At 40.6% G+C, this 21,621-nt stretch overlaps 2 protein-coding genes across 8 annotated transcripts in view; one reads left to right on the plus strand and one right to left on the minus strand.

The window, feature by feature from the left end:
* The window catches only part of DCBLD2 (discoidin, CUB and LCCL domain containing 2), a 106,611-nt gene extending 104,372 nt beyond the window's left edge, over positions 1 to 2,239 (plus strand). The window contains exon 16 of the mRNA XM_090276100.1: positions 537 to 2,239. Within this exon, the coding sequence (XP_090132226.1) occupies positions 537 to 1,006 (470 nt within the window). The 3' untranslated portion in view covers positions 1,007 to 2,239. The remainder of the gene's footprint in view (positions 1 to 536) is intronic.
* A 451-nt stretch (positions 2,240 to 2,690) lies between these two features.
* ST3GAL6 (ST3 beta-galactoside alpha-2,3-sialyltransferase 6) overlaps positions 2,691 to 21,621 on the minus strand; it is a 75,860-nt gene continuing 56,929 nt past the window's right edge. For all 7 annotated transcript variants that reach the window (XM_090276134.1, XM_090276105.1, XM_090276126.1 and 4 more), the window contains 5 exons: positions 13,778 to 13,873; positions 10,714 to 10,900; positions 10,472 to 10,609; positions 7,500 to 7,652; positions 2,691 to 6,192 (listed from right to left, as the gene is read on the minus strand). In XM_090276134.1, coding sequence (XP_090132260.1) covers positions 6,106 to 6,192; positions 7,500 to 7,652; positions 10,472 to 10,609; positions 10,714 to 10,900; positions 13,778 to 13,873 — 661 coding nt within the window. In that variant the 3' untranslated portion in view covers positions 2,691 to 6,105. The remainder of the gene's footprint in view (positions 6,193 to 7,499; positions 7,653 to 10,471; positions 10,610 to 10,713; positions 10,901 to 13,777; positions 13,874 to 21,621) is intronic.

The following is a 21,621-nucleotide window of genomic DNA, read 5'->3' on the forward strand; positions in this document are numbered from 1 at the left end:
AAGATTACCTTGAGGGAATCATGTCTGTGCGTCAGATGTTCTATCCATAAAATTAGTGTATTAACTTCTAAAAACTATGGGCATTTTTGGTCTGTTTACCTGGAAATTTGTTTGGTTTTACTGGGGCTATAGAGATGTTAAAAGGTGAACAGGAAAGACACAGCAAGCCTTACAGTTTCATCATAGTAACCTGGTATGTACTTATTGTAAGTATTTCCTCTGAAATTATATTTCATATTCAAATAATGGAAAAATTTTTTTCCAGTGAAATATTGTCCATATATCTGAAGAACGTATACAAACGCTATGCAAAATTACATGAATGAGGCTTTCTGGCATGTTAACTTATTACTGTGCTGTACAAGGTTAACATCTATAATTTTAATTTTTGAAGTTGGTTCTTACAGTGTCCATGTTGATAACAAGTTCCATGAAGAACTGTTTGCTTTTAGTATAAGCCTGAGGCTTCCACCCTAGATTGTATGAGCCCTAAATGAGTGAGATAACTTTTCTGTTGTCTTTTGCAATGTCCACAGAGTATGCACAGCCACTTGTGGGAGGAATTGTTGGCACACTCCATCAGAGGTCTACCTTTAAACCAGAAGAAGGAAAAGAAACTGGCTATGCTGACCTCGATCCTTACAACTCCCCAGTGCAGGAAGTCTATCATGCCTACGCTGAACCACTCCCAATCACTGGGCCAGAGTACGCAACCCCGATCATCATGGATATATCAGGGCACACCACAGCTTCAGTTGGTCTGCCCTCAACATCCACTTTCAAAGCTACAGGGAACCAACCTTCTCCTTCAGTGGGAACATACAACACTCTCCTCTCCAGGACTGACAGCTGCTGCTCGGCCCGGGCCCAGTATGATACCCCGAAAGGTGGGAAGCCAGGTCCCAGTGCCCCAGATGAATTGGTGTACCAGGTGCCACAGAGCACGCAGGAGGTATCAGGAACAGGGAGGGATGGTGACAGTGGTGTTTCTAAAGGAATCCTTTGAAGGTGATGCTGCTTTTTACAAAGCATCGTTTTAAAGCACATGGCCTTTTTTTCCCTATTAGTGGTAGTATTATATAGAATGTACTACATATCTGTCACGAATGTGGTTGGGGAAAATGTGATGACCGAGGTACAGGAAACTACTAATCTTGTCATCTTGCTCTAAAAGTGTTACTGTGGCACACTTACTGCTTGCCTGTTAAGTTTTGAACATCCTGTTTGTTACTACTGTAAAACACTTTAACACAGAAAAAGCTCCCTACTATGCACTTCAAAGAAATTAAAAATCACTGAGAGTATTTATTACCAATGCTGCAGGTACATGTGATGAACTCAAGAGGTGGCTTTGTAAGCCTGACTGGCAATAATGCATGGTACTGTTCTTGAAATGTCTAATGGCTTGAAATTCTGCTCTTTGTGAAAGGTGGGTACTGCCATGATTTCCTCCTCTCCTAGTCCTATATTGCTTCCTGGATTTTGAAAAAATAATAATGAATGATATAATCATTGTTTTGATTGCAGTCATATGCACTTGACCATTTTTCCTTAGGAGAGCTCTAGGTGTGAAACTGACTTATAATGAGCAGGGTGATTGATTTTCACTTTTTGACACTCATGGTACGTGACCTGGTCTCATCCCTGCTTGTTCCGCCTGGGACCCATGGTGGCCAGCCCTGTTCCTGTGTTTATAAAACGTTTTGAGTTTTTTCAGGGGGTGATTCTTCAAATGTTTAAGTTTACCTCTCTGTGTAGAAACAGGAACTTTGCAATTTAGAAAAGCTATAAGAGATCCTCTCTCTCCCCTCCAACTTTATTTGCAGTGGAGTTTTTCCTAGGAGAGTTGTGAAAAGTTGAGGGCTTCCCAGTAGACACTGTAAACATGACTCACTTATTTTATCAGAGTGAAAGGCAAAATCACTCTTCAGAAGTCATATAAATCACCTTTAAAAAAAAGTAACCGGAATTTGCCTTCGTTTTATGTGTAGGTAGATTATTCTTTGAATCTTAAGGTATTTTTTTAGTTTTGATCAAATTAAAAAAAGAAAAAGAAACTTTAATTTCAGTTTTCCAAAGTAAACTATAAACCCAACATGTATTCTTCAGCTCTGTGATTGTGCCCTGTCTGTGTGTTAAGAGGCATGAGTAGTTCTCTAAATTGTATCCTACTAAGGAAGAGAGGGTATAATATCCTAGCATGTGACCTTTCATGTGCAGTTCTAGATATCTTTGGGCAACTTGTCACCACTTGCCCAGCACTAGTTTTAGGTGGGTGAAATAGAAATCATCTGCAGTTTGCCAGCCTGTAATGTAAAAACCATGTTTAAATGTCTAGATTGGCAACATGACATAAGCTGGAAGTTCTATAAACCTTAATTTGTAGACTTAATTAAAATGTACTTTTCCCTCAGGTCCAAGTCATTCCTGTTGGCCTGGGCCACCAAGATTATGTTGTTGCCAAAATTTGCTAAATTTGACTAAAGGTGAACAGTCTTTATTTGTTGCTTCCATGAGTATATCAGTAATCTAAATCATTGCTTCAGAATAGGACTGTTTATTTCTACAGCATCCCTGCCCTCTACTTGAATGACTTTGTTGGTTTTATTTTCATTTGCTTTTGTTTTTCCAAACACACTATGAGGCATAATTTTATTCATAGAAAAACCAATACATATTTTGTTTCAAAATATTTGAAACAAAAAGCACAGGTGTTGAACTTTATTAAAACATATGAGTGTGTAAAGCACATGTATTAATGCAGTCATCCCCTTTCAGGTGGGAAGAGAGTAAACCAATTGCTTTATTTTTTTAATTCATCCTTAGTACAGAGAGAATATACTTTTCCTAAAGTCATATTCCTGAAGCTTTAAGAGAAATGTTTTCAGTGACTTCATTTTCCCAAAGATACTTGCTCTTTTTGTGTAATTGTGTACACCTACTTTTCCCATGAACCTTTTTTTTTTTGAGAAGTCAATGTTTTCTTAAATGATGTATGCTTTAAGACTTGATTAATGTTACCACTGTGCTGTCCTTGAACTGCCAATGATTTTTACAAATATCTAGTTTTTACTACTTTTATATATTTTACTTTCCAAATGAAGAGCTGAGCCTGATACAAAGGGTTGTTCTGGTTTTGTACTTTTAGTTTGTTTTCATAGTAGAGTTTTGGAGTTTGGTGTTTTTTTAAACTACATTTATATATCTGATATATATACAGCTTTGGAGACAATCAAGTAACAACTGAAAATGTGAAAGCAACCATTTTTTACAAAATTTCCTTGAATTTTTATTCTTTGCTTGAAACATGTAAAAGACTTAAATCACTGTAGTTTATTGAATTAAATGTTTTTCCTGTTGATACAATTATAAAAATAGAACCAGACAATAATGCAACAAGTGTGGCCATTACATGTTTCATAAAATTACACTGACTTCACTGTTACTTGATCTTAGGAACCAGCACATTAAAGATAAGATATTGTGAATGCTGATTTATATTTTATTAAAAGCTGTAAATCCAAATAGATCCTATTATATGGAGGGTCTAGTCCAGTTATTTAAGTTCATGTCTCACTATTTGCACTTTGCATTGAACAGTGGGTTTAGTTCACTGATGAAATGGTTCTAGTAGAGATATTACAGTAATTGAAAATATGATGATGTGTATACACACCTGCCTTTTCCCCCACAGGGGGAGGGGCAGAAAATGAGCTTATCTAAATATGAATGTGGCTACAATTCTATGGGAAGTGATAAAGCTTGATCTTACTACCTTGGCTCCACATTGTCATCTGGAGGGCAAAAGGGCTATAGCAACACCATGCCAGGTGATACAATTAGAAAGAACTAATAAATAGATTATGCTTTTCAGACTTTTTTAAAAAGAGATATTAATGAAGTCAATGAAGCTCTACCTGAAAAACAAGTTACCTATTAGCTCTGCCTTTCAGTTGTGAACTTGAAGTCCGTAAACTGCAAAATCTAAATAAGAGTTGGATGGTTACTAAAATACTTCTTTAGGTCACGTGTGGCACCAATTCTCATTTAATCCAACTTGTGACTAGTTTCTTCATCTTTTCTCTCTCTCGTCCTCTCTCACTCTCTCTCTTTCTCTCTCTTTCTGGCACTAGGAAGGGTGGAAACAAAACACATTGAAATACATATTGGAAATAAAAATGGCTTGAGTGTCAGTGATATTCTCCAAGAATGTACTTTTCTTACCTCGGCATGTACTGTAGTCACTCAGTATTTGTATATGTTGCTAGAATTTAGATTGTATAAACAGTGAGATTTTAATGTATTCATGTGTTTTAATAAATTGTATATATGTGTCTTGCTCAGATGATTTTTTTCTTAACTAAAACCACCTTGAGTTTTGTACCCCTCCCTTATACTACACAAACTGCCAGTTTCCTCCATTTTAACATCAGTCAGAAAATTTTACAGCCAATATTATAGTACTCACAAGTAACATTTGGAAATGCCACCATTGGTTTTTGATGTTGACTTTTTCTGTAGCCCGCAGTCTCCTTGTTGAAGCTGAAATTATGTAACATCAAACTGAACTTCAAAAGCCAAGCCATAGGCTCTGGCTGTGTGGTAGGAGGAAAAGGTCACACTGAACAGTGGGCTCCAGTCTCATACATACCTGTCTTTTCCACCTCAAAGTCATTAGAAGAATCACATGAAACTGGTACTGTGCAAATGTATGCTATTAACAGAACATCATCCACATTTCATGTTTAGACCTGGATTAAATCAAGTACTAGTATTCTCCCCTTACCCTGCTTTTTAAGTACTTCATTTATTCCTGTTTCTGGTCTAATATTTCACCCTTTGTACACTTGCTTTAGAGAGGCAGGTTGGTTTTCAGTAACATCAATGTCCCCTAGTGATAATTAATCAAAAGATACTAATTCTTTCCACTCATACCTCTTCTAATAGCTTTTAGTTCCACTAATTCTTTCCACTCATACCTCTTCTAATAGCTTTTAGTTCCACCATTCTTACAACTTCTGCTCTCTTCCCTTCTTCTTTTCCATGTAAACCCCACCCCACCCCACCATAGCCTTCAGTCAAACTCATTAAAATGGGGAGGGAGGCCAGCTCACCACATGGGTAGGACTGGCTTGTTTGCAGCTTGTAGGATTCTTCTCTGGTGAACCCTAAATAGCCAGGGAAGCTTTTCAAAAGTGAGAGAGGAAAATACATTTAAATCCAAAAACACCTTAACTCTTACGGGGTTACTTACTTGTGCCTAATTCATCTTTCTAGATTACTTCAAATAGTAAACTTTTAAATTTAATGGATTAAACCAGATAACACAAAGTTTAAGAATTTTCTCCTTGAGCATGTCTAACTCGGCTTCTTTGTATAAACTTTTTTTCTTTGAAATAATGCAGTTACAAGACTTTAGTAACTGCATTCTTTGGTTATTTACTCATCTAGAATTTCATATTTAGCCTATTTCCTTCCACAAAAAATACCATCTTCATTCTACCTAATTACTAATCATAATTGTGGTTTACACAATTACAGAACAAAAAGCCTAATTATACCACTATGATCTTAAGATTTCCATTACTATCCACACTGCTATATTCACAGCTGGCTTAAAATTCAAATCAGGTTCCTTAAATAAAACAAAAAGAAACTAAACAGCCATCCAGATACAGACCTGAAACTCTTCCAGTTTGCCACATCAAGGTACAACCACATGCCAAGTCCCCCCAATTTATAGTAGCCAAATATGCCATCTTGTCCTCTAATTTGTTGCAGTGAATTTAAATTCCCTTACTTACTAGGAAGTCACATTCCTTCAAAAGTTTAAGATGAAGTAACTAAAAAGATGTATAAAAACACCCCAGGAAACTAGCTTATTTTAAAAAAACAAAATTACGACTTATTTCCCTGATATCTTAATATCTCTTGATTTTCATAAATTAAATATAGTCACAGAAATTAAGCTGGTGGTTATGAATCACCAGGCAGCAACAGACTTAATATACACCATGTCTTGTAAGTAACAATACATTTAAAAATAAACTAAAAATTGAAGTATAAAAATAAAACTGTACTGTTAGCATTATCTTCTCTGTAGGGTCAATCTTGAATCAAGTTAATTACAAAGTTCTTTTCTGTAATGTCCTTCAAAAAGAGCTGCTCTGCAGTCACATTGTGATATGCACTCTAAAAAATAAAAGTAAAATAAAATCACCATTTATCCCAATCTCAGGTAACAGCAGCACTAGAATATGCTGTATCTAAAGCTTCTGTCTGAATGAAAATCTCAAATGTAACAAGCGGCATGGACTTAACTTTTGTTAACCTTTCTAATTTATTGTTCTTTGCTTATTCTTGTGCCAGATCTTTCCCTAAAACCCACTTTTTCCACTTAAACCATCATCTAATTAAGAGGCTCCTTCACATCATCCCCTGGTCTACTGAATCATGATAGAAGTCTAGAAACCAAGATTGTAAATTCAAACGGGTTGATCACTCATAAAATCAACGACAACTCGGGTTTAAAAAAATTATTCTGTTGATGGGTACCCTAATTTTCCTTAAGAAGGTGTTTTAATATGTTGTTCTATAGATGACCAGAATACCAAATGTGCTGCAGCAAATATTAGGCTGAGAAGAAACGAGCCTGAAGTCTGTCCCAGGCTCCCAACTCTTAAACTACTCAAGTGTTTGTCTGACATCATGGCAGAGGGCAGAAAAAGTTGGTATTAAGATCTAACCTGAATAATACACTTCTTCAGCGCACATAGCATTTAGTGGTGATGATTTAAGGGGACTGTGATTTCATGGGATATATCCATATACTTCAGAGGAACCATATTTCAACATTAAAAATAACAGATAATATCTTAATCCTATCACTTGTGATGTACCACTAATCCAAGTTAGAATTAGGAAAATAGAAAACTCCTTCCCAATTAACATGAAAATCTAAAGGATCAAATCAATTACCATTGGTCCCTAATTCAAGAGAAGCGTGATCTGCTATTAAAAGATTATAACCTTTCTGGCCATAAAGATTCTTTCATGAAGTTAAAATGTTATCGCCCTTCTTATTTGCTTAACAACAACAACAAAAAAAAACCATGAAAATAATCACTATGGACACGGCTTTTAGGTGGATTTGTAATATCTCCAACAGTAGATTGTATGTATATTTAAACAGTGCAACTATGTTAACAGTTATCTAAGATAAGGCATGATCCCTATATGGGTTTGACTACTTGACAGTAACTGAGATTCTCCCAAGGGTCTGAGGCCCACACACTGGGAATTGCTCCTGTAGCAAAAACTGGACTTGAGCCATAATTTCTGCACTTGGTAGCTCTGTTACCCTTATCAAGCCCTCAACCTCTCAAAAGCTCTAACCTCAGTAAAATGACAAGATGAGCAGAGAGGAAATAAGCTTTCCAACTCTAAAAATCAAAGATCACATGCGCGCGTGCACACACAGACACACACACACACTCTACCTTATTCATCACGGACATGGTGGCATTCCCGTAGTAGTGCAAAGGACTCTGGAGGTCAGAAAAGTTGTATTTAAAACCAGCAAGGTGAACTTCATGACATATATGAAATGCCAATGTGATGGCAATAATTCCTGTCGTCGGGTGTTTGGGTTTCTGGGAAAGGAAATTAAAATTTTTTAAAAATCCAAATTGAGATACTTGTTTCCAAAGCGTATGTGGGTGGCCTAATCTTATAAATCTTATAATTTAGCTCAAGCGAAAGACTAACCAAGTAACTTCAGTGATAAATTGAAGTAAGTATCTGACTAGAAAAGAAGGATTCCAGATGTATGTGTAGTGACATCACAGTATCAACTGGATCCTTATTAATTTAAAAACAAAGAAATCATACATCGCTTTCACTAAATATATATTCAGAAAATATGCTATAACAGGTGTTTGACAGCAGGATCATGGCATTTGAAGTTTTAATTCTCAGTGGGATGACCTTCAAAGGCAGAAACAAAATATATCAAAGGGTTTTGTGGTTTGTTTTTTGGTTTTGTTTCGGTTTTGGGTTTTGTTTTTTTGTTGTTTTTTTTTTTTCAGAGAAAGAAGAAAGAGAGGGCGAGAAACATGATGTGGGTTCAAGACCTAGGACTCATCCATGCAACTTCACTGACCTCATCACTGTTTCCCTCTCCTGTGCCTCTTCCTGGCCTGTACTTCTTTCATCACTTCATCATTATACTTATTCCCTTCAATCCTCCGGCACCTATCAACCACAGAACCTGTATTATGCCTGACAGAACCTTAATCCTGGTTAAGCCCACACCCACGCAACAGAACAGGGCAAGAGAAAACAACATACTTGCCTAGTCACATGTAACATTTATGACCAGCATTTCAAGCCGGCATTTGGTTGGTCCAGCAATCCAATTATATCCCCTAGTAAATTTCCATTCCTACACTCCAAGATGACAATTTTATTCCTCTCTGTCCTCCAACAGCCCTAGCCTCCTTCCTACTTTAACAATTCAGTCCTATTTTTCTAAGAAAACAATCTATCACTTAAAAACTACATCATCTTCCCAACTCTAAATCTGCCTTCGTCTTGACCTACATTTTCAGCACACACTCCTCTTACAGGGATGAAATGTCTCTGTTTCTGCCTACAGCCAACTTCTCCGTGAGTGCACCATACTTATAATCTCTTCTCTGCTTCTACAGTTATCCACTTTCCCTCCTCAGCAGCAATATTTCCTTTATTGAATCATTTTCTCCAGGACACAAACATCCCTTTTAAAAAAACTGTCCTTGATCCTATGTTCTCTCCCAACCATTTCTTTGCTCTCTTTTCTAGCAAAACCCCATTCAAGATTTGCTTCTGCTGCTTGTGTCCCACATTCTCTTTAATCCATTTCAAACAGGTTTTCTTCCTTTCTTTATTCTAGTTCATATCACCAGTGTGACCTCCCTGTTTCCAGAACCACGGTTTATTATGTGTACTCAAGCTCTGGATGGCATCTGACCTGAATGATCTCTAAAATACAGCTGTGTCCTCATTTGGCTCCCAGGATACCATGTCCTACTGGAACTTTAATTTAGTTACAATTAGTTATAGTACCATCTCTAAGTAACATCAGGGTCTTCTTGTGCTATTGGAGTTAAGATGCTACCTAAAACAAAACACAAGTGCTAAATCTGATCTTACCTCTCAGGAAAATAAGAGCTGAAAAGTTACAGAACAATCTCACAGGTTCAGAAGCTGTCCTTTTCACCTCAGAATTACTAAGAAATTACTAAGAATCTGTCCTTTCCTCAATTCTAAGAGACGGGGTTTAAACTTAAAACACTTATTTTTTTTGACTTGGGAATTGCATTTTGAGGAGTCTATCCTGCAGAAATCATAGAAGTGTGTAGAAAATCCCTGTAAGCACAAGCATTTCTGTTACTTATAGAGGAAAAAGCTGGGCACAAACCTAAATGTCTCTAAATAGGGGAATCATTAAATGGAGAGGGGAAACAGTGGAACAATATCTATGATACAGTTGCAATTATATTGAACAAACAAAAAGTATGCATTTGTAAATACATAGAAAAGTCTAGAAGGATACAAAAGGCAAAATATCTCTGAAGATAATGTGAGTTACTTAGGGGAAAGAAAGAGGTCCTTTTAAAAATATTCCTTTGTAAGTTATTTGATTTTAAGCATGTAATACTTTAGATTTTTAAAAAATCATTCTAAAGATGTGTGTTTCTTGGGATTTCCCCTAATTACAAAAAGAGAAAGAAAAGCCCTCATTTCAACTGTGATAGTATGTTACACAGTAACTCAAGCTTCAAATGAAAACCACATCTCTGCCACTGTACAGATCTAGGCATTGTTATCTAGAGATTGTAGACAAACAAGGCTACAAAAGTCATAGTCAATAAGATTTAACTAAAGAATTGGGAGTTTCAAGAACTGTCAATATTGCTGTAACTACCATTTTCTGAGAATTCAGTGCCAGTCTCTCCTTTGTGGCTGCATAAATACTTCTGGACTACCTTATTGTCCTTCCTCACCTTTCCCCTGGTTTTCCTGTGTTATTTCTATTACAGATTGCTTCAGACCACGCTTTTTAGCCAAAAAGCCATGCCACTATCCTGAAACTAGTCCTGCGCGCTGCACACAGTCTGCCCGCTAGCGCCCCCTTGCTGCAGAACACTGAAGACGAGGTTATCAGATGGGCCATCTGGGTGTACAACTGGAGACCCCAGAAGGGCCCCGACAAGGACAGAGAAAAATATCTTCACTAAAGGTTATTTTGCTTGCAACCTGAAAAAACATCAAGATAACATTCACAGATATCTCATTTAAGTAACTCAGATGAGGCCCTCAGAAGCCACCTCATGAGTCTTGGTTCTTATAGTTCCCAAGACTCCTAGGGGTCCCCTGTTCTACACTAGCCAGAGATTTTGTTTGAAAAAGTGCGAAGAAAAATACGTACCTGATTTTTGGGGAACGCTTTTGGAAAATGAAGCAGTTCATAAGCTGCCATTCTGATAATGAAAGGGTCTAATATTCTGATTTGATATGGTTTATATATCAGGTTCAAGGCTGGTTTCTTCCAAAAGCCATTAGTGTTCTGAAATAAAATAAGAATAGAAAAAGATAAAATTTTGTAATTGTCTTTTTTTATGGAAAAAAAAATGAAGGCAATTAGAAGGCAGATGAATTTTGCCAACTTACTATTTTGCCACCTGTCAACAATTCCCACAGCCACTTTAAATCGTGTGGCTTAAAAGCAGTGAGAATCACTGTAGAATTAGGATCATTGTGTTTGGGATCTGAAAAAACAGATTCTGGATAAAAAAGTCGGAAGGTTGTCCTTCTCCCAACTTCCTCTTCATGTCCTAAAACAGGACCATTATTCATTCTGTGGATTGTAAAACACAAGATATGTAAACCAGTATGCAGTAGGAGCCATTTCTACCTCATTTCCAGGAGGTTTCAGAGTGAGACAAACCGTCAGCCACATATCCAGTGCTCTGAAGGCACAAGGCAAGTCAGTCTTTCACATGTAACTGCCAGGGAAATAATTCCCTTTTATGAAACAGCTAACTGATCAAAGCAGAAACTTGTGTTTGTATTTGACAATTAATTGTGGTGGTCACTGGTGATTGAGTCTTATCTCTAGGAAAACTGAAAGCTAAACAAAGCAAATGTGAACATAAGAACTACAATGCTAGAGTTAAAAGAGAAATTGGAAAACATTCCAACAAAACCCCTTGAATTTACAGATAAGAGGCCTGAGGTTCAGAGAGAGAAAGTTACTTGCCCAACGTTACACAGTCATGTAGCAGGTGGACATGTGTCTTAAGTGACTGACAGGCAAGAATCACATTGAAGGTGAAGACCCATCAAAACCGTTATGCTCTGAAATAAAGTAACAATATAAAATTGCTGTATTACATACACCCAACCACAACCAAATGAATATCTATTGCTAGAGTGAACTAAGTAAAGAGCCACAAAGGATCTGTTGGGATTGTGTATGCTCCAAGCCAAGGTTAATGTACACTATTTTGCACACACTATGAGGCATGGTATTAAAAGGAGTGCTTTGTTTCCAAAACATTGTTCCCTAGGAGAATAAATACTATTTTACCCTTTGCTATTGACTCTGTAATAAGACCACGGTCTTAACACTTGAAATGACTTTCTAATATGCCCGTGGCATTTTCCCACCAGGGCTTGCTATAGTTCTAGTGATCAGATTTTTGACAATTATAGATAAAGAAATTTGTGTTTCAAAATTGTTTTATGGATAAGTTTTCACAGCTTCCTCAAAATGGATAAGAAACAGAAAATAAGATGATGTCAGTTTGTAACCCAGCAAAATCCCCAGGCACTGCCAGGTCATCCTAATGCAGTGCCACCACCCTCTTCCCCTAATGAAGCATTCCTGCTCTTCAAAGACTCTTCCAATGCTACCTCAGATGATGACCTTAGATTGACCTTTCAATGAGAAAACAGAAATGTCCTCATTTTCCCACCACTCCATCTATGGGACTCTTGGTACCTGTCTAACCACAATCCTGGTTGATCTTTTCATTATGAACTATCAACAACACCTGTGCTTTGGACCCCATTCCCCTCTTTCTTTTATCACACCAATCTCTTTATTCATTTCTCTCCGTGTACCAATATGTTCTAGAAGCTCCTAGCTTTATAAAAGAAAACAACACAGGAAATCCCCCTTCAATGCCATAACCATCTCCAGCTAATAGCCCATTTCTCAACATCACAGCAGAATTTCTCAAGAGTTGTCTATACTGGTTTCTCCACTTTCTCTCCTGCCATTCTCTCCTCAGCCCACTCCCGTGGGGCTTCTCCCCACATCATGCCTGCAAGCCTGCTTTGTCAAGAGTGCCTAGGAACTTGAGGCTGCCAATCCAAGAGTGAACTCTGTTTCTATCTTGCATGGCCTCTCACCAGCACTGGACATGGCGGGTCCTCCCTCTGTCTTAAAACACTGTGTTCTGGCTTCTGTGATCCCCTTCCTGACTCTTCCCACTTCACTGGTGGATCTTCTCCTTCCGCTTTACTCACTTTTTTTCTCAGTACAGCCTCTTAAGTGTTGAGGACTCTAAGGCTCAGTTCTGGGCCCTCTTTTCTCTCTGTCTCTCCCTGGGAAATCTCACCCACTCTATGGTTTAAATACAGCTTATAGGCTCATCAAGACTAACCTGTTTATCCAACTGCCTACTGGACTTATCCACTGCAAATCTAATAAGCGTCTCAAATCTAACAAGCTCATTCAGAAGTCTTGATTCTCCTCTAGTTCTGCTCCTATTTTAGTCTTCTGCAACTCAATACATGGTGCCACTATCCAGCCAATTTCTTATGTTGAAAACCTGAGGAGAGGTATCCCTGGTTCCTTTATTCCCATCTCTGCTCACATCTAATACATGAACAAATCCTGATAACACTACCTCCAAAACGTCTCAATCAATCCACTTACCTCCTCTGCTAAAACAACCCTGTTCCAAGTCACCATCATCTACCTGTATACAGCAACCTAACTGGCCTCTTCATTTCCACCCCTGCCTTTCATATTGCAGCTGTTCATACCACATAAGCAGATCAAGTTGCTTTCCTACTTAAAAATCTTCAAACACTTCCTGCTGTACATAAAGTAAAATCCAGGCTCTAATGCTAGCTTACACAGCCTGCTCCTTGCCCACCTCTCTCCCCAAGCCTGTTGCCCTTCTACCTCACCAGTTTTCTCACTCCTTCTCTCAAACACAGGATCATATGCTTCTGAGGAGCTACAGTAACATTCTCTCTGTCTGCATTGCTTTTCCCTAATTTTCACATGGCTCACATTGATAGGTCACTCAGTCCAGCTTAGCTGTCTCCTTCTCAAAGTGGTCATCCATCCTAAAGTAGCCACTCAATCATTATCATGTATTTTTAATTATATGTACAGCATTTATTATTATATTTCCCTATTTAATTACTGTTCTCTTCCCTCATTAGAATGTAAGCTCCACAAAGAACAAGAACATTTTTTATTTACTGCTATATCCCCTGTGGCTAGATCTGCCTAGCATATTAAGTGAACTTAAAAAATATTTGCTAAGTGAATGATCTGAAATCTAGGCTTACTCTAGCCAACAACTGAGAGACAAGGTTGTATAATGGACTTAAAAAGATCAAAGCAGCTCCTTCTTTTAAAACACAGCTGCACTAAAGTAGGAAAGCACATTCTTTTGAAACAATTCCAGTTTAGCAAATGAGAAATATTTACCTTATTATTACATCATAGGAGTCAATTTTTTCTCCTAATGTCTTATTCTTCAAAACTCCTCCATTACCAACCACCACGCACTTTTTACATGGCACACTGTTGGGCAGATAAGACAAATGAGAGGTTGAGCCATCTATGAAAAAACTGGGTGATTACAAGAATCCATTCATTCTTTCAGGAACCCAAAGAACCAATTGTGACTTACAGCTCTAAGCAGGGATTAGAAAGATACAAACTTTGAGAATAACAACCCAAAGGAAGTATATCATCATTAGCAGCTATGAACTTTTAACAGCCCATATGATTCTCATAACCACCCACTGAGATAAGTAATCCTGATTAATGCCACTTTACAAATGAAGGAAGAGGATCAGAAAACTGTTAGGTAACATTTCAAAGTCATACTCCAAAGAGATGAGAACTTTGAATAGAATGTGGGTCTAGATCTTTGAACTACCATAACTCCCTTCAACACATGTTAATATCAATGCAAGTGTGTTTTTACGTTACTGTGTGTGTGTGTGTGTGTGTATATATATATATTTTTTTTTTTCTTTTTTTTTTAAACCTGTGTAATCCATTTCCCTGAGATTCTAGCTCTGGGTTGCTGCTGTATCTGGTAAGTGTGCAGATAGACAAGCTGGAATCAGGTAGGGACAGTGCAGCTTCTTTGTACCTGCCCATGCTCACTTAACTTGCCCAAATATGTGCTGGTCCTTGCAGCTTAACCAATGCAAACTAAAGTCACTCTGCATTCTTGGCAAAGGGCTTTAAAGTAGGACACGAAGTGGGACTTCCTGTTGCTGGCTGGGATCAGCCGAGTATCCAAATTGTGTACTGTCAGCTCTCAGCAAACAGCACAGTCTGTCTGTCTTTGGGTTTCCACCACCACCCAGCCGGACCTGGAGAAATGACAAAACAGGTCATGTCCTTCTCCTCTAGGGACAAAACTACAGAGGGGAAGGCTTCTGAGACTGCCCTCATGATATGGAAGTATAAAAAAAAACCTTTTCCTAAGAACCAGAAAATCAACACACCAGATGAACTTCAGACTGAAAGGCTTTTAGGAAATTCCCTAATAGCGAAATTGCACAAAAGCAGTATAATATTTAAACATAGAATGCGTTAGCAGAGGAACCATTAAAAAAGGCCAAGCATTGGACCTGTCAGGTTAAGAGACAATGTACACATTCCTATATGCGAAAGTTTACCTTTTTTATTTAGAATTTGTTTAGCTCCTCTGGTACTTTTAACACTAAATATTTTAAGATTACTTTGTTACATGTTATGAGACTTTTAGCTCTCAAAATTAAAAAGTCATGTCCAAATGAGTGTCTACTTTGTTACACAAACAAGAAGATCCAGAGCTTCACAGGTGGCAGGGTCTAAAGGGGATGGTTGGTGGGGGGTGGGGGGTGGGGGGGAGAGGGTGGGTCTGTTGAACAGGAGCTCCTTGAGGACATGCCGCAAACCTCTTTCATGGACATGTCACATTGTGTTCTAGAGATGTTAATTTTTAAATCTGTTTGTCTTTAAGTATGGAGGTAACATCTCTAGATGCTTTTCGATACAAGTTTGACATTCCTCCTAATTCCAGGAAGGCAACTTGATCAAAGGTGCCCTGCTCTGCCGCGAGGTGGAGAGGCTGGGAGCCCTGGTCAGCATTCAAAACCCTTCCTCACCCTGGTGAGTGTGGCTTTGTGGGTTGGGTGTCATCCCACAAACCAAAAAGGTCACCAGTTTCAGTTCCCGGTAGGGGCACATGCCTGGGTTACGGGCCAGGTCCCTGGTTTGGAGCACGTGAGAGGCAACCAAATAATGTTTCTCTTCCCTCTCTTTGTCCCTCCCTTCTTCCCCTCTTTCTAAAAATAAATAAAATCTTTGAAAAAAAGAAAACAGGAATAGCACCATCTTCCTCACCAGATCCGCTTCATGAATGCTTTGTAGCAATACCCCACCACACACACACAGCTTATCTGACCTTTCCTTCCACAACTTTGGGGTCAGCTTAATACAGATAAGAGGCTGAAGTTAAAGCTGGCTCCATGACGCCAATAGAATGCTAAGCATACAGGGCAATGAGCAGGCAGTGGCTAGGAATGGGCAGGTTTGAGATAACAGGTATGTTCCTGCCAGGTAATCTTCACAGGTGTGGAGGAGGAGTATCTATAATTATGGTGGCTAGACTAACCCTGTCCTTTAAATGGAGGCTAAGGCCACGTCCCTGTCAAGGCAAAGGGCAGCCTTGCCCTCAGGTAAGGTGGCACTGGGGCTACAGTTTCCATCCTGGCTTGGGGCCCCCCAAGCTGACCCAAGCTGCCACCAGCAACATGCCATGGTAGGGCCAGGAGCACAGGCCACCACCATGTCTCAGGGCTGTTATCCTGGAGTCTCAACAAAGGACTTCCAACACCAGTAAGAGGTTAGTTCAGTTCCAGACACAGCAGTTACATAATCCCTGCTCAGCTGCGGGCCGACAGGCTGAACCTCAGTGGTGTATCTGTATCAGATTAGATGGCAGTTGGTCATCAAGCCCTAGATCACATGTGGCCAGAGGAGCCACACACAATGAAAGCTACCACCTGTCATATTAATATGTCCCATCCCTGGTCCCCACTCAGACTCAAGGCCCTCGGCCTCCTCTCACAGACCCAACACCAAGCCTTCCATCCAAGACAAAAGGGGGAGTCGAGGGCTGTAGGCAGATCTCTTCCAGAGGAGCCCCAAGGATTAGCTATAGAGAGGGGTGTTCCTTGCACCCGCCTCTCCAGCATCCTCCTTGTTATGGTCCCAGCAGGTTCAAGGACTTAGGGAAAATGGAAAGATATCTTATAAACAGTGCCTCACTCAAGGGAACCCCAATTCTTTTTTGTTTTTGATAGGCTGGTGTGGTCAGACTAGTTTTCTCATGAAAAGTGACATTTGAACTGACCTTTTTCAGAATATAGTAAGATGTGTGCACAAGGATATAAGACTTTCTTTTTACCAGAAAAGTCCTTCATTGAACATGAGGGTATCTCAGCTTAAGAGTTCAGAGGAGGAAAAACAAAGCAAAAGTTTCCCCGGGCTGTGGGCTGAGACAGGAAAGCACCCAGAACCCCACCCCCACCGCCAGGAATTGCAGTGCCCCAAGACCAAGTGCACATTTTCACAGGAAGCACCTCTAGCTGCATCCACATCTGTCCTCCTGCTCCCCTCATTGAAACGGAGGCTCCGGGAGCTCACAGGTTGTTGACTGTTCTGTTTGCAAATGAGTCCCAAGCAACTGTGCCTGGCCCAGGCCTGGCCCCTGCATGTATTTGTTGAATGCATGAATAAATCCAGCCACATCCTCCCACAGCAGATGGCGGCTGCTGGACAGGCAGGCCACAACTCTGCCTTCTCTGCATGGCACTTGTGTCTCCAAATTGTCACAGTGCCCTGCACTATAGGTGACCTGGGAAAACCCCCGCCGAAACCCCAGTGGGTAGGAAACAGCTTTACGGCATCAAGCGAGTGATGTGCCCAACACCTGGGCTGCTCAGGTGTGAATCATCTCTGCTCTCTTCCAGGATTACAGTGTTGTTGCCAGGATCTGGAGGGTCCTAGTGAGTGTCTCAGCTGCCTGGATTAGGGATCCCTTTCCTCCAAACGTGGTCCCAGCTGGAAGGATGAGTCCCAGGGTAGTGGGAGCAGAGGCTGGGAGCATCGTCACCGGAACCTCCACCTTCGGGCTCACAGTGTGTGGGGAAGGGCATCTCCTCCCAGGCCCGACAGAGGATAGTCCCTGATCGGCAAAGGAAAAAACAGCCATTTCTACATAATCTCTGTTACCTCAAACAATGTTATAGGCTAAATTGTGCCCCCCAAACCATTCATCTGTTGATGCTCTGACCTCCAGCATCTCAGAATGCAGCTATATTTGGAGATAGAGTCTTTACTAGAGTGATTAAATTGAGGTCATCAGGGTGGGCCTTAGAGACCTCCAATTCTCAAGGTGCTTTACAGTTCAATACTCATCACATTTTTAGAAATTTCACTTTCTATTTTCTTCTCTGTCAGCTTTATTAGGGGGCAGATGGAAGGTGAGAAGGCCCTTTGCCATAGGAAAAAATTTGCCAATGCCTCTGAAAGAAAACCTTGCTGGTGAAATTTCACTTGTCCTCCTGGTAAGGGATATTGTAAAGACCCACACATTTTCCCAGGGATCATATACACAAGAAATGGTTTTAGGCCCTGGCTGGTATGGCTCAGTGGGTTGAGCATCGTCCCATGAACCAAAAGGTCACTAGTTCAATTCCCAGTCAGGGCACAAGCCTGGGCTGTAGGCCAGGTCCCTGATTGGAGGCATGTGAGAGGCAACAGATCGATTTTTGTCTTGCACGTTGATGTTCCTTTCCCTCGCTTTCTCCCTCCCCCCACCCCCATAAAAAAATTTTTTTTAAGGAAAAAATGGTTTGGGGGTTATCCCTAGAACTACTCTTTAGCAATAATATCTTATCTACAACTAGTCTTCACCATGCTTCCATGACTCTGAGAAATATGTAACATAGCAATACATGGTCTGAAATACACACCTCATAACTCACTGCTTCACTCTCTCCCCAGCAGGTACCCACCTACCACCAAAGGTGTGATACATTCTCTCTTTGGTTCTAGGCTCCTGGCTTTCCCTGATTCCTTAGGTGTGAAACAATAACTTCCAGTGTCCTTTGGGTGAGTATATAACTTCACCATCCATGTTTAATTAACACAACTTTCATGCATAAATGGCCGCAGTGAATTGTGAGTCGCTACAGGACAAGAATGGTATTATTTATATTTCTGTAGTCTCCAGTCTAAAACATCCCGATTCACAGGTTGTGCATTTTAGAAATCGGCTTAATTGTCACATTAAGTGTGGTGGTCATTTTCCTACTTTGAGTCTGGAGAAGCAGGTATCTGTTCTTCCTTCCCCCACCCTGGAAACAGGTAGTGAAATACACATGCCCCAAACTGCTCATCTGGAAAACTAAATCATTCCAGAGTACCTGAACCTGTTAGTGGAAAAGTCTGGAAAGCTGCTGAAGCCCTAACAGTTAAAGAGATTATACTCTCCCCAGGTGAAAGGCACATCCTTCATCAAGTCAGGCAAATGCAGAAGAGTTACTACTACTGTATGTGGAGGGAAACATCAACAACATTAATGAGGAGAAAGTAAACCTGAATTGTCCATTTCAAGTGATCTGTGATGTCCTCTCTTCTAAGTGCTTTCTGACACTCATTCTTCTTCAGAAGCATCATTTGCATCAACATATATCACTCCCTCTTCAACAATCCATGGCAGATACCACTGGTCATATTAGCAACAGCCATTAGCCCTCAAGCCTTGTTGGCAGAGCCCTGCTCTCACAAGTCTCACAATGGTGACTACATTCCCCTGCCAATGGTGGGTCTAAAGGTAGCCATGTGACTCACTCCTGGGCAATAAAATATCAGGAAAATCTATCACTGGACAGTTGGCCGGTGACTCAGTTGGTTGGAGCACGGTCCCATACACCAAAAGCTTGTGAGTTTGAGTCCCAGTCAGGGCACATACCTTGGTTGTGGGTTTGATTCCTGGTCAGGCAACTGATCGATGTTTTCTTTTTCTCTCTCTCTAATCAAAAACATATCCTCAGGTGAGGATTTAAAAAGAGAGAGAGAGAAAGGGAGAGATCGGAAAAGTCTATTAGATGCTCAGGAAAAGATTTTACTCCGAACAAGAGAATGGTTTGAGCAGAACACTTTTTACTCAACCCTTCCTTCCTGCTTAGATGTCGACATGTGATTACATCAAGTTAGAGCAGCTGCTGTCAATAGGGAACAGCAGCGAGAGCCAGAGAAGTCGCCCTGACATCACTGCCACTAGTTCAAGTCTCCCAACCAGGGCTACTCCATGCAGATGTATGGGCTGTCCACAGTCCAACCAGAGTCCACCATTCAGTAACTACATGTATGAACTGGTATTTCCTGGACTTGTGCAATCTAGTCTGTGTGGCCATCGACAGCCACCCCCGCCAGGGTACCCGCACACCTGCAGACCAAGAGACCACTATCTATGTGATGTGGGAGATGAAGTTCTGCCTTGTTTAAACTACTTCTTAGCTAGCAAGACTGCTACTTGCTGCCAAAGATCCCAAAACACTGTCCAAAGGACTGTGGGAGGAGATCCGCCTGCTGGTTCTGGCCACCCTATTCAGCACCTCTGGGACCTCGGCTAGTGACATAGCCTTTTTGCCTTTTTGTGAAGTAAGCACATCACCGAGGTCTTGAATGTTGTTATTCTGTGTTGCATGTGGCCATTTCCTCCCACACATGTACCATGGTGTCTGTAGCTCTACCCAACAGCTGACTATAGTGGTTACTACAGAACTGGTAGTGGCTGCTCCTGCCCCTTCACCACACATGACTCACTCTGTTGACACAGAATCAGAAATTCCCCTCACCCTCCAGTTCTCCTCATGGCTGAAAATGCTGCCAAGTAAAGAAACCCTGCAAACAAGCAAGACATCCAGGGTGGAGCTGCAGGCGTTGGTGTCTCTAATAGAGTCCAGGCTCTATTTGATAAATACACTGCTAGTGCCTAAATCTTTTTTTTCTTTTTAAGTTGTCCAAGGCCATGTGCCCGCCCTGGCTGGCTGCCCTTCTAACCAGGTTGTGCTGATGCTGACATAATGGATTCTGCCTGGGTGAACAACTTGGCAGCTTTCCCTAATCTCCACCATTTAGAGGCAGCTAATCTTAACACAGGTGCTTCCGTTAAGATGTTTGTGTCTAACCACCTATGCAGGCCTCAAGCATTCTTGAAATAATCCGGTATGCCTTCAGAATGTGATGTTGGTAGTTGGGAGTGGGGAGCTAGTACACGTCTTTTATTTATTTACTTTAGTTTTTTTTTTTTTTTTTTTTTTTAATCCTCACCCAAGGGCATACTTACTGATTTTAGAGAGAGGGGAAGGGAGTGAGAGAGAGAGGGAGAGAAACATCAATGAGAGAAACATAAATGGGAGAGAGAAACATCAATCAGCTGCCTCTCACACACGCCCCGACTGCGGACTGCACCTGCAACCTAGGCATGTGCCCTGACAGGGAATGGAACACCGCAACCTTTTGGTTTATGCGACAACACTGTAACCAACTGAGCCACACCAGCCAGAATAGTTCATGCCTTTTAAGTGGGAACTGAGAGTGTGTGACTCAGGGTTTCTGCTGCTCTGGTTGTGAGAGAATGTGCTCCCACTGAGGAGACAGAAAGTAACAATCCCCATGACCAGGGTGCAGGCAGGTGCTAAGGAGCTACGGGGACAGCTGGGAAGTGTCAGGGCCTTACAAGATGGGCACATTTTGAGAATTACTTTTCTGTGATGCAATCCCCTTAAAGCATCCTCTGTCTTGAGTGAAGTTTGTAAAACATGGCCACCTCATGGGAGCTGTGCTTTGGGGAATAAAGAGAGGAACCCAGGGCCTGAGAAATCATCCACAGCAGCAGGACATAGATGAAATGACGAGAGAATGACAGTTGTGTCAATCCAAATGGTTTCCAGGCATGGCCTCAACATGGCCTCCAAAGTACTGTAGAGGCTAGAAAGGAAACTAGAGGTCACCTCAACCACCCCCTTTTTAAAAAAATCTTTCACTGAACCATAATTCACATGCCATAACATTCACCATTATACATAATAAAATTCAGTGAGTTTTAGCATATTCACAAAGTTGAGCAACAATCACCACTATTGAATTCAGAACATTTCATAACCCTGCAAAGAAACCTACAACCAATAGCAAGTGCTTCCCATGTTCTCCTCACTAGTCTCTGGCAACCACTAATCTGCTTTCTGTCTCCA

The sequence above is a fragment of the Furipterus horrens genome, unplaced genomic scaffold, assembly GCF_987537825.1.
Source record: "Furipterus horrens unplaced genomic scaffold, mFurHor1.1.pri manual_scaffold_1, whole genome shotgun sequence".
Lineage (NCBI taxonomy): Eukaryota > Metazoa > Chordata > Mammalia > Chiroptera > Furipteridae > Furipterus > Furipterus horrens.